The 12,455-nt window shown below is 41.1% G+C and overlaps 2 protein-coding genes and 2 long non-coding RNA genes across 4 annotated transcripts; 2 read left to right on the forward strand and 2 right to left on the reverse strand.

The window, feature by feature from the left end:
- Positions 1–698: 698 nt before the first annotated feature.
- On the reverse strand, positions 699–1,931 carry LOC121907291. Its single transcript, XR_006098830.1, has 2 exons — positions 1,322–1,931; positions 699–1,128 (listed from the first exon to the last, which is right to left on the reverse strand). It is a non-coding gene; the product is annotated as an uncharacterized LOC121907291 (long non-coding RNA).
- Positions 1,932–6,412: 4,481 nt separating this feature from the next.
- On the forward strand, positions 6,413–7,673 carry LOC121907354 (trace amine-associated receptor 6-like). The gene is made up of 2 exons (XM_042426870.1): positions 6,413–6,638; positions 6,863–7,673. The coding sequence occupies exons 1-2, from the start codon at positions 6,466–6,468 to the stop codon at positions 7,671–7,673; spliced, it is 984 nt and encodes a 327-aa protein (XP_042282804.1). The 5' UTR covers positions 6,413–6,465.
- An 853-nt stretch (positions 7,674–8,526) lies between these two features.
- On the reverse strand, positions 8,527–10,113 carry LOC121907389. The gene is made up of 2 exons (XR_006098858.1): positions 9,067–10,113; positions 8,527–8,762 (listed from the first exon to the last, which is right to left on the reverse strand). It is a non-coding gene; the product is annotated as an uncharacterized LOC121907389 (long non-coding RNA).
- Positions 10,114–10,461: 348 nt separating this feature from the next.
- LOC121907125 (trace amine-associated receptor 13c-like) lies at positions 10,462–12,291 on the forward strand. Its single transcript, XM_042426508.1, has 2 exons — positions 10,462–11,221; positions 11,472–12,291. The coding sequence occupies exons 1-2, from the start codon at positions 11,046–11,048 to the stop codon at positions 12,289–12,291; spliced, it is 996 nt and encodes a 331-aa protein (XP_042282442.1). The 5' UTR covers positions 10,462–11,045.
- The last annotated feature ends 164 nt before the right edge of the window (positions 12,292–12,455 follow it).

Here is a 12,455-nt window from a genome sequence, read left to right on the forward strand (position 1 = left end):
GAGTCTGTGGAGTAACTAAAATGTGACCTTTTCTACAAGCAGAAGAAATACTGCTTCATGTTATTGAGTCAGTGACATAAAAGCCTCATCTAACTTTTCACAAAGATTAATTCTAATGTATTGTGAGAGAAATATGTATAAATGGCTTTCTGTCTGCTGTTCATTGAGTTTTACACCTGTAATATGTCTGTCATTCCATTCTTTTTTGTTAGGCAATGAAAATGGTTATCTATATCATTAATGAATGATAAATATAATAAACTCATTGCAGTGATTCTAGTTGTGCTCTCAGCTTCATATATGATAAAGTATGTTTTTTCTATGTAGGCTATACTTTTGCAAAATCTATAAAGCAATTGAATAACTAGTCTGTTCCCTCAGAATAGCCTGTATGGGAAAAACTACAATACAGAGACAGAGCGAGTAGGAATTTGCTACAAATTATGGCTAAAGCATCACCTCTAGGATTTATGTCCATCTAGTTGAAAAGCATGATAAATCACCTGCTGGATTCCTGTTTTGATTTCTCTATGTATACCTTTTGCAAAACATCTATCTATCTATCTATCTATCTATCTATCTATCTATCTATCTATCTATATATATATGAATGGCCACGGCCTCAAGGGGCTTATTGCTTTTATAAAATGGTTACCACGTATACCTCGCAAGTTTCATAAAATAAACACACAGCAACAAAAAATGCAATAATGTATTGATTACAAATAATCAGCGTTCCGCAAAGCAATGTACATTTAGCAGAATAGTTGCCAAGCAACACACAGATACAGCAACACATAGACAGAGTGGAAAGTATGCTTAAAGATGGGGTGATTATTAACATTTATCTGGATATCGCCATTAAATGTGCAATTATTGAAGTAATGTTCAATTATGTTAGCACACACACATTTTCCAGAAGCAAAGATGTTGCTCCATCATCTTCTCTCGTTGTAGTTTGGGCGCCAGTAAGATTGCAGGGACGGTTCACATTTATGCCCCGTCACTGACATGATTTCTCTTGCCTCTGGGTCAGCATCAGAGTTTCTGTACAGTGGTGCTTCACAAGCAGTGGTTGATGTTGATTGTCTCAGTGCCGACTTCTTTACAAATCCGTCTCTAGTGTACCTAACGTTAGGAGAAAGAAAAAAAAAAAAGTTCCCATGTTACAGTTACATTATAACCACATATGTATCTACCATCGACAAACATTATGCTCACTTTCTTTATAGCTATAGCTGCCACTTGCCAGCCATTTCAACATTAGAGTAACCACGCTACACTGAAAAAAAAGAAAAAAAAAGTAACATCGTTAACTTACCATTGATCGACGGTGTAGTTTGTCCGCTTTGGATGGAGATCAAACGCTGGTATAAAACGTCATGTATTTCTCCAGCGAAGCGACAGGACTCACTGAGTTTCCTGGCTGATCAAACATAAATGTCCGTAGGCTCTCTTGGTTTCTTTCGCCGACATCTTTGTGGGTTATTTGTGCATTCGTTGAATGACAGCGTTGCATATTTCTGACCGTTTTCATCCTGGCGGATGATAAATGATTTGGGCTTCAGTTGGCGGTTGTCCTCTTTCGCTCTGCGTCCGATATGCAGCTGCACATTGAACTAGACTTTTTTTGACAAGCCCCCCAGGTGTGTTTGGATTCAGTGCCTCAAAGTGCTCGATTTTCTGAAAGTCTGCCTTCGTTAACACTTGGTGATGGGATGTTTTGTCGTGAGTTTCTCTTCTCCATCCTGTCCATCTCTTTCTACCACATATTCAGATTTAACCCACCCAGTAAATCAAAATTAACAACACAATCTGAGATTTTGAAACAATTTGGCGCAGTAATGCTGTTGTAATGCGGTCACAGGTGTGTTTAGAGTATTTTCAAAACGGCTTCTGACGCGGCTCAGCCAATCATAATCAGGACTACCTGTTTTTGATTTAGAGAACTGATTTGACACTTTTCTTAACTGTAAACGCTTATTTACTTTCTTTCCTCAGGCCCAGCTCGACACTCCCCCCTGGTTAGTAACACTCTGCTGGTACGGAAGTTATGGACTGCCAATATTTAAACAAAAATAATTTAAACAAATTTTTGACAAATAATTTCAGTGCATTGTCAAGTATATCTGGGAATTATAATGAAACAATGTGGAATGAGTTTCCATTTTCAAAGTTATAATGTACTACTTACACTTGAAAATTTAAATTCAAACTGGGTTTTTGCTGTAATTTTAATTATGTTGCAGTGTTAGCCAATATTAAATGAAAATGAAATGTCAGCATTTACATTTCAGTAATGGCTCCATTCCCAGAAACTTGTTTTGTTAAATCCAGCTGGCAGATAAATAACTGGCTGAATTGCACCACTCAGAGCACACCATTCCACATGTGGGGTTTCTGTCCAAGGTTACAGGTACCAGCCTGCAGCACCCATAGACTGTATATAAATAAGGATGACACATCTCCACTTCTCATTGCTATGTAAAAGTGAAGCCAAAATATCTCCTTTTCAGAGAGCTGCCATTTTGCTTGTGTGATATCATTTGGAGCCAGAGTCTGCAGCATATTTGTCTTTGTTTTATTTTCATATCTCTATATACCATTTTCCAATTTAGTTTTAGCTGTAATTTGCATCATAAAACACAGAAAGATACTAACTAGAAATTGCTTGGACTTGTATAGTAGTTAATAAACTAAATTCACTACTACACTAAACTGTGTCTAAACAGTTCAGGAGCAAATTTTTTGCACAATGAGATTTCATACAAAGTCAATGTCAAGACGTGAATTGACGCAAAGCGTATTACGTAAATATGTGAAATTTGCGAAGCTTGCTGTAACCTTTGTGTTGTTTGTTTTATTTTAACTCCTGTCTAAACCTCATAGTCTATGCCTTTTTCTACCCTTGGTTCAGAAAATCAGTTAAACTCATTGTTACACTTCAAATACTGCAGCCTGACTCCTGTGAGACCAACATACTGTAAAGAGACATGGTAGTGTCACTGACATGAGGCCTTTAATGTGGTAAAGGAGATGTGTTATAACATGTTAGTACTGAGTCAACCATATAAGGCCAAATGAAAATGCTATTGGCGTCCTTTAAAGTAGGGCTGCAACTAACAATTAATTTCATTATTGATTAATCTGTTGATTATTTTCTCAATTAATCGATTAGATGTTTGGTCCATTAAATATCAGAAAATAGTGAAAAAACGTTGATCACTGTTTCCCAGAACTCAAGATGATATCCTCAAATGTCTTGTTTTGTCTCGACCAACAGTCCACAACCTAAATATATTCAGTTTACGCTTCCTCAGGAAATCATATTGTCTGGAGATACAGAGTGCCGCAATGTGAACACACAGCAGCACAAATCTGCAGCCAAATGCAGATGACTATTATAATGACAAAAAAAATACATAATGAAAAAAATTTGGTGAACTCATTTACATTATTGCTTCAGACTAATGCTATTTCAGCCATAATTCTGCAATTCACATCATAAATTGTCACATTGTTTGGTAACTGATGTGACAGCAGCATTTGCACTGTGATGCATTTAAGGAATAAAACACGAGACGACACCTGTGCTAAAAAGACAGTTGGGAAGGAGGCTACAATGTACATTAATGAACCACGGTAATCACACTTGTCCCACATAAAAAGGCAGAATAGGGAGTTCTATCTCACACAGGCTCCGCCCTCTACTGGACTCCGTGGGTAATACTCTTCTCCAGTCACACGCACGCAATCGCCCACTGATATTTGCATGTATGTAACCAGCCAGTCAGGACACCCCTACCAATTACGTGTCTCACAGTATATAGGGCAGTGTCTTGCTGCTGCTCTCTTATCCTTCTCACTTCAGTGACGGTAAAATCAGCTCACTGATCTTACCTACCCGTGGATGGAGTTGGTGCTCCAAGTTTGTTTGTGCCCGTCGCACCCCAGTCTCACCACCGCCACTGACAGGCATATCTTGTCCTTCAAGTGCCTCAGATGGGACCACGCAGAGAGCGGCATGATGCAGCCACTGCCCTGCCTGCATTGCTGAGCACTTCCTTCAACTCAACAGCAGCAACAGTGGGAACATTTTCGGCTGTGTGACGTCTCACTTTACTGCAACAAGAGCAAACCAGAGCTTGAGATTGATCTCCATGGTGAAGATGAATTCATCCAGCCCTCCGTCACTGTTGCAGCTGCTGCCACCACCACCACCACCGTTGGATGTCTCAGCTGAGAATCTCCACGAGGCTTCACCAATGGTAGATGATGACAACTTCTCTTCTGTCTCTGCAACTTCGCTGACCTTCGTCACCCGGTGCCAACTTCAGTTCGCCATGATTTCCCGAAGGTTACGGTCATGGCAGCAGAGCGTGTTGGGCTCTCTCTGTCCCCCCATGCTGTTCCAACTGGTCAGCTGGCATCGGGAAGGATTTTACGGCCCAGCTCGTGTTGCTCAACCCGTCTTTGTTTCGCTACTGAAAACAAAGTCACCAGTGGCAGGACTGGTGTTTCCGTCCTGAGAGTGCAGCCCCCCCCCACCCCTCCAAGAGGCCCTGGCAGCCCTCCTGATTCCTCGGCTGGCTGGATGTTGAGCAGGAAGCCTCCTCTGGTGCAGAATGGGGACACACTAGAATATTTTGATAAAATATATGGCCGTGCACCTTGCCGCGGCAGCTAACAATCTGGGTGTGTTGGGCATCATTGCGGCTAATACACTATCATAGCAGAAAATGTTTTTCCCTGTGGCCTTCATGGGAAAACATTTTCTGGGCTGCACCATCAGTCAGATTAATAACCTGGTTATGGGTGCTGCTATGGGCTCTTTGGGTCAATTTCCTTTGTGACTCAGCACTTCAAGAAGCTGGAAGAGGAGAAGGCACAGCTGAGCCGTCATCTGCTGCTTGCCCCTTCTTCTAGCTAGAGAGGAGACGTGGCAGCGCTGGCAGGCAGGGCAGAGCACCATCAGTCCCCGCCATCTCAGCCACCTCCCATGATAGTGGCTCAGGCTGCTTCATCCAGCTGATCACAGAGGCTGCATAATACAGAAAACACTTGCTCAGCTGGCGCCTCTGCCTCTCTTCCCTATGTAAGAGAAGCAGACAGCGGGTGGTCTCATTCAGCTGCAGTCTGTGCTAGCTGAAAAAAGCTCAGCACTGAGTGCATCCATAAGTGCTATGTTAGGTGCGATTTGGTTAGAAAGAAACACATCCCGCCCAACACAGCAACACTCAAAAGCACATCTGACTCTCACTGCGCTTGCTGGCACTGTTATTTATTGGACTAGCCAGCATGGCTCACCTCCTGGGTAACAGTGAGGCAGCGAGCAGTGTTATATCCTCACAGGAATATCGCCTCATGCCCACACATTCACCGGGGTGAGGATGCCTCATGTCTGCTTAGTGTCAGCACTGTCCCCTGCTGTTTTCGCTGCCCTGCACAGGACCGGCATACACAGCTCACCACTCGGTTTTACGATAGCGTGGCTGGTGGCATTACTTCGTCCTTAGAGAGTAATGCCCTGGGCCCACACACAGACCGTGGAGAGGAGACACGAAGTCTGCCTCGCTCCCCTCCGGTTATTTCTGTGGGAAATACAGAGGGTGACAGATGCACTGACACGACATCTAACGCTGTGTTGAGGCAGCTGATGGTGATGGTAAATGGTAAATGGACTGTACTTGTAAAGCGCTTTTCTAGTCTTCCAACCACTCAAAGCGCTTTTTACACTATGAATCACATTCACCCATTCACACACATTCATACACTGATGGCACAGCCATCAGGAGCAATTTGGGGTTAAGTGTCTTGCCCAAGGACACATCGGCATGTGAATCGAACCGCCAATTTTCCGATTAGTGGACAACCCACTCTACCTCCTGAGCCACAGCCCATTTACAGACCGCTTCGTCAGCTCAGACCTTTCAATATTGGCCCCCCATGGGCCAGTCTTCCATTTATGAAAGGTCTGGTGGTGGAGGGGGCCAAATCGGAATATCACAGCTTCCTGGCTGACAGCCCGTCCTCTGACACAGTTTTACGCAGAATGGTGTCAGAGCTGCACATTATTGGAGTGGATGGACAAAACACTGAGACTGGGTTATTCTCTCCAGTTTTGCCAAGTTCCTCCTCCGTTTTCGGGCATCAGGAAGATATATCAATCCTTCTAAGAGGAGATAGGTTCTCCTCCCAGGGGATACTCTGGGAGAGAAGGAGTGAGGATACAGTTTCTGGACAAGAGAGCAGCAGCAAGACATTTCAAGGTCAGAAAGGCTGGAGTGCTGCTTGTGCACTATGAAAATAGGGCCCTATGACATACAGAAAAAGAGAGGAGGGAGGTCCATGTCCAAGAGATATAGACAAGTAGGAGGGGAGCAAGAAGATAAAAGAACTGTGTAAGCAAGAGATTGTTCAGAAAGCTGCCAGAGCTCAGCAGCTTCTCCTCTTTCTATCTTTCTAATGGCTGAGACTGTGGAGAGAGTTGAGCTCTGCTTTCCACAACTCAACTCCTCCTGCAGGAAGCCAGAACCCCCTAACACTAATACTGTGCTTATTTACATTTTGTTGTCCTTCATCTCTCTGCTCACTGCAGCTCTCAACCTGCTGGTCATCATCTCCATCTCCCACTTGAGGCAGATAATCGTCATACCTTGAGCAAATATATCGATATATTGTGGTTTGATTTACAGGATAAAGTGGCTTCAGACTTGCACATAGATGTGCTAGCCCTGAGGTCTTTACATACTGGTTGCTGGTCTACTATTAAGTTATACTGTGATTTTTCATCAATACTGCTTTTTGCAAAACTACTACTGATATTGCTGATATTCACAGTGATGATGTTCTCTCATTGCAGGCAGCTCCACACTTCCACCAACCTCCTCCTCCTCTCTCTGGCTGTCTCAGACTTTCTTGTGGGCCTTCTGGTGATGCCCGTTGAAATCCTCTTGACAGAGACCTGCTGGATCCTGGGTGACATCATGTGTGCTCTGTATTATTTTTTACCTATCATAATAATCTCTGCCTCCGTAGGAAACATGGTGCTCATATCAGTCGACCGCTATGTGGCTATTTGTGACCCTCTGCATTACCCCACAAAAGTCACTAAAAAAATAGTTATAATATGTATTTGCCTGTGTTGGATTTGTTCCGTTTTCTATAGCATTATCCTTTTATATGATAACCTGAAGCAACCAGGCAGGTATAATTCCTGCTATGGAGAATGTGTGGTAAATATTACAGGGGCTGTTGACCTTGTTTTGACCTTCATCATTCCCATTTCTGTCATCATAGTTCTGTATATGAGAGTATTTGTGGTGGCTGTGTCTCAGGCTCGTGCTATGAGGTCTGGCATTGCAGCTGTTTCACTCCAGCATTCAGTGAAAATAACTGTTCTGAAATCTGAGATTAAAGCAGCCAGGACTCTTGGTGTTGTTATAGTTGTATTTCTGATGTGTTTCTCTCCATATTACTGTGTGTCTCTCACAGGCCAGGACATCTTGGTCGGTTCTACAACTGAGGCCTTCATGATTTTTCTCATGTATTTTAACTCTTGTCTAAACCCTGTCATATATGCCTTTTTCTACCCCTGGTTTAAAAAAGCTATTAAACTCATTGTTACTCTTCAGATACTGCAGCCTGACTCCTGTGAGGCCAACATACTGTAGCCAGAAACTGTAGAATGAGTGAAAAGGCTGTTTAAGTATTTATACAAATCTTTTTAAAAGCTTTTTTTTTTCCACAGTGTTTTTAGAAACGGACAACAATTCAGGAGCTGGAAGATGAGCATCTTGTGGTGACTGTAATGGTACATATAATGTAAATCATTTACTATTTAATCCCATACATGCTTCTCAGTTAGTACAGTCACATCCATAAAATATGTACATTTTTAAAGGAGAGAATGTTGATGATGAAAAGATCTGCAAGTTCTGGAGGAACCAGTTAATTGAAAAAAAGAAAAGCATCCAGCAACAGCAGTCTGAAGTCAGAATTCTCCACACACTTTTTGTTTTTGTTAACAGGTGTCCAGTTTGGTGCTTTCACTAACAGATTCTAATGGTTTCACTGGCTGTATGTGTGTATGTATGATAAAATAAAATAAACTGACAACAGATCTACAGTGAAGTGGTCTTCTAAAATCATGAAATAAACAAATAAACAGCTCACACACTGCAGTGGATGGGCTGTTTATTTGTTCATTTTATGATTTGATCGCTTTCTGCCCAACACCTGTCCTCCTCTTTGGTTTGGATGTGCGTGCACACTGCAATCTTCTTCTAAAATCACACATCATTATGTTACAATCCTGTTCACTAAGGTCATGTTAAAACACTGACAGTGGCAGAATTACAGTATTAGTATTACTGGATCTCAGTGCCGCATTTGACACGGTTGACCACAACATATGACTAGACAGACTGGAAAAGTTGGTGGGACTTTCTGGCACAGTACTAAACTGGGAGGAAAAAACAAACTTCAGGCACTCATGCGTGGAGCAGGAATGGAAAAACTCTGGGATTAAGTGAAAAAGCCTTTATTCAACATGGCTACTTACAATTTAAAAAACGACCGGTTTCGATCATAAAGGTCTTCATCAGGGTACAGGGGTGAACAAACAACAGGCAAACATTTTATAAACTTGGCAGGGGGTGTCACCCAATCCTGATTATGAATGCAGGTGTTTGACAGGAAATGGATCACAATGAGAAGCCATGTTTAAAATGGCACGCCTCTTCAAGTACTCAAGAAATATCCTGCACAAAAATGAGAAAGAAATGACCAAAACAACATTAAGATTGTATACATCAAATCAATACATTTCCAAAAATAATCAATTACTTAAATTATGTAACCATACACATGAATGATACTCTACATTTATAGAAAAGTTGTGTAATCAATCTCCTCATTTAAACCAGGATATACCATTGCATCAAGTTTGAAAATCTAAGAAGTTTCCCTTTTGAGAAGTCTGCGTAAACGATCACCACCCCTGATGGACATCTTTAGTAATTCTAAACCCTCTATCCTCAACAAGGAATCATTACTATTATGTACCTCTTTGAAGTGTTTGGCCATGGGGTAGTCCACATTCTGGGTTCTGATCACATATTTGTGTTCTGAAAGTCTGTCCTTAAGGCATCTTTTGGTGCGTCCTATACAAAAACAGTTACATGGGCATGTGAGACGGTATACAACAAAAGTAGTGTTACAGTTTATAATGTCTCTCTGATTGTACTTTTGTCCTGTTTTCAGATCAGTAAATGTCTTTGTTTGAATCACATTTGAACAGTGCTTGCATGTGTTAATAAAACTTGAAAGTACCCGAGGGCCTCTTTAACCACATGTCCTCTTTATGTGCTGGTAGATAACTGTAACCAATTTTTCTTTTATAGTAGAAGCTTGTTTGTAGGATATAACTGGTGGTTCTGGGAAAAACTCTCAGATTAGGGTCACTTTTTAAGATAGCCCAATTAGAATGAATGGTATGTTTAATTTTCTGAGATTTAGTGTTACAACGCGTGACAAAAAATTAATTGGAGGAATTCCTCTCTTGTTTGTCAGACTTGCGCAATAGATTGCTGCGGTTTATATATCAGACTTTTTCTAAAGCAGTGGAAATAATATGTAGCTTATAAGACCTTTCCTTGAGTCGCTCTGATAGGCTTTTGGCCTGCTTCTCAAAGTCAGAGTCAGAGTCACAAATCCGCCTGCCTCTTTGAAACTGTCCATAAGGGATATTCTTTTTTTTGATGTGGAGGGTGGAAGGAATGATAATGAAGTAGAGAATTTCTGTTTTTTTGCGAAATAAAGTGGTATGTAAACCATTGTCATCATCTTTATAAATAGTGAGATCCAAGAAATAGATTTTTTCTTTAGAGTATTCCATGTTTAGACTTTACATTCACTCTCAGGACATTATTATGAAGTTGCTGCACGCTATTCTTGACCACAGCAGCTTCATATTGTGTTATGCTGCTGCTGTTGCTGCTGAGTCCAATTATCCTTGTATCTCTTTTGGATCAGGTTTATCTCTTTTTCTTTTTTTTGAAAATGAATGAGTATGCTCACTCAGACTTTTAAAATGAAGGCTTTTTACATTTTCAGAATGAGTGAAGGAATTAGGAGAGAGGAGACAGAAGTGAGGAAGAATTGCACAATGTAATGGTGTTGAAAGAAATACAAGGAGAAAGTAAAGAACTGATTTAAGGTTTAATAAATAATTACTCTGTTGTTAAAATGGCATTACATTTGGTGTAGTTTAGGACCTGGGATTTGACTTGGGACTTGTCAGTCTTGACTTGGCACTTGAGTGTGAAGACTTGAGACTTACTTGAGACTTGCCAAAAAATGACTTGGTCCCACCACTGCTTTATAGCATAGTCTCATTGCTCCAATCAGTGCTGTTGCAGCTGCACCACACAGCAGTTTTCAGCAAATGAATGATGTAACTGGTGAACATGAGCATTGAGCTGCTAAAGAGCCATATACAAGTATACAGTATACAGTCTTTCAGAAGTTGGTGGAGACCAAACCAAAGCAAAATGAGAGTGAATAATGGACTTACACATACATCAGGTGACTAGAGACATAACTCATAATTAATGCTGATGTTGCTCCATGTCTGGTGGATGTGTAAATAGGCGACTGTTTGCTAACATGTTAGCCACAAGGCCATAATACGTCAAATATGTTTGTGATGTTTAGCTTTTTGTGGATTTCTTTGACCATGTGGCCAAGAAACTGATATTGCTTTCAGACCTAACTGCTGAAACTGTTATCACAAGATTTTAAAATATTATCAGGATGTAATGGAAATGTTAGATGCAAACAGAAAGAGAAAAAAAGAGCAGGTACCAAGACAAGATGGGAAAAAAAAGTATGATGAATAGATTGAGGGAGGAGGGCCATCAGGCTCCATGTAAGAGAAAACATGAGCTATAGTTAGGGGGAGGCAAAGGGAGGAGAGTGATAAAAGAGCTGTGTGATAGAGAGCTTCGGCCAATAAGCTGCAAGGGCTCTGGAGCTTCTCCTCAATGATGATGGAGACCCTGGAGGGAGCTGGACTCTGCTTTCCACACCTGAACTCTTCCTGCAAGAAACCCACACATCCTCACACTGAGGCCATGCTGATATATGTTCTGCTGTCCTCCATTTCTCTGGTCACTGTTGCTCTTAACCTGCTGGTCATCTTCTCCATCTCCCACTTCAGGCATATATAATATAAACTAAATGATATAAACTCTCCAACATAAGCTGAAATGTTATAATTTACATAAATAGCTTGACCTAGGAGAATACATTGTTTTGATGTGGTATATAAATGTTATGTCTACTGCTTTGTTTTGTTTGTGACAGTGATTTACTGTGAAGTAATTATTATATTGCTGCATTATTCTATTTACAGATTGTTTGTTATGTCTGTATGATTACAATATATTGATTGTACTCTCCCTCTCCAGGCAGCTCCACACCCCCACCAACCTCCTCCTCCTCTCTCTGGCTGTCTCAGATCTCCTTGTGGGTCTCCTGCTGATGCCTGTTGAAATCATCTACATAGAAGCCTGCTGGTTTCTTGGTGATATTGTGTGCACTCTGTATTATGTTGTAGACTACATCATTACCTCTACCTCGGTAGCCAATATGGTGCTCTTGTCACTTGACCGTTACATAGCCATTTGTGACCCTCTGCATTACCCCACCAAAGTCACTAAGAGAAGAGCAGAAATCTGTGTGTGTTTGTGTTGGATTTGTTCTGTCTTCTATCGGATTCTCCTTTTAAATGATCACCTGGAACAACCAGGAAGGTCCAATTCCTGCTTGGGAGAGTGTGTGGTTGTCATCAACTACATTGCAGGAGTTGTTGACCTTGTTTTCACCTTTATTATTCCCATTACTGTCATCATAATTCTGTATACCAGAGTATTTGTGGTGGCTGTGTCTCAGGCTCGTGCCATTCGGTCTCACATTGCAGCTGTTTCAGCTCAGTGCTCAGGGGCTGTAACTGTGAAGAAAACTGAGATGAAGGCAGCCAGGACTCTTGGTATTGTTGTAGTTGTGTTTCTGATTTGTTTCTGCCCATACTACTACCCAGCTCTGGCAGGTGAAGACACTACAGTCAATGCTTCATATGCAGCTTTTGATATCTGGCTGGCACATTTCAACTCCTGTCTGAACCCTGTGATCTATACCTTTTTCTACCCTTGGTTCAGAAAATCTATTAAACTCATTTTTACGCTTCAGATACTGAAGACTGGCTCCCGTGATGCTAAAATATTGTAAAGACAGACTAGGGTGTTTAAACTTTGTCTTTAAACTGAGATGCTCTTTATGGAAGGTGAATGTATTAATTAGTTTTTGTGCAAAGACATATAGAATCAAGTGGAAAACCTGTTCTTTACTGTCCTTTAATTGTATACTGTCTATGTGTATGTATATTAAACACT

The sequence above is a fragment of the Thunnus maccoyii genome, chromosome 11, assembly GCF_910596095.1.
Source record: "Thunnus maccoyii chromosome 11, fThuMac1.1, whole genome shotgun sequence".
NCBI lineage: Eukaryota > Metazoa > Chordata > Actinopteri > Scombriformes > Scombridae > Thunnus > Thunnus maccoyii.

Bases quoted from the DNA above. Each gene is read 5' to 3' on its own strand.
- LOC121907125 (XM_042426508.1), top strand. From the start codon at position 11,046: ATGATGATGGAGACCCTGGAGGGAGCTGGACTCTGCTTTCCACACCTG. The intron at 11,222-11,471 runs GCATATATAATA...CTCCCTCTCCAG, and splicing joins TTCTCCATCTCCCACTTCAG to GCAGCTCCACACCCCCACCA.
- LOC121907354 (XM_042426870.1), top strand. From the start codon at position 6,466: ATGGCTGAGACTGTGGAGAGAGTTGAGCTCTGCTTTCCACAACTCAAC. The intron at 6,639-6,862 runs GCAGATAATCGT...CTCTCATTGCAG, and splicing joins ATCTCCATCTCCCACTTGAG to GCAGCTCCACACTTCCACCA.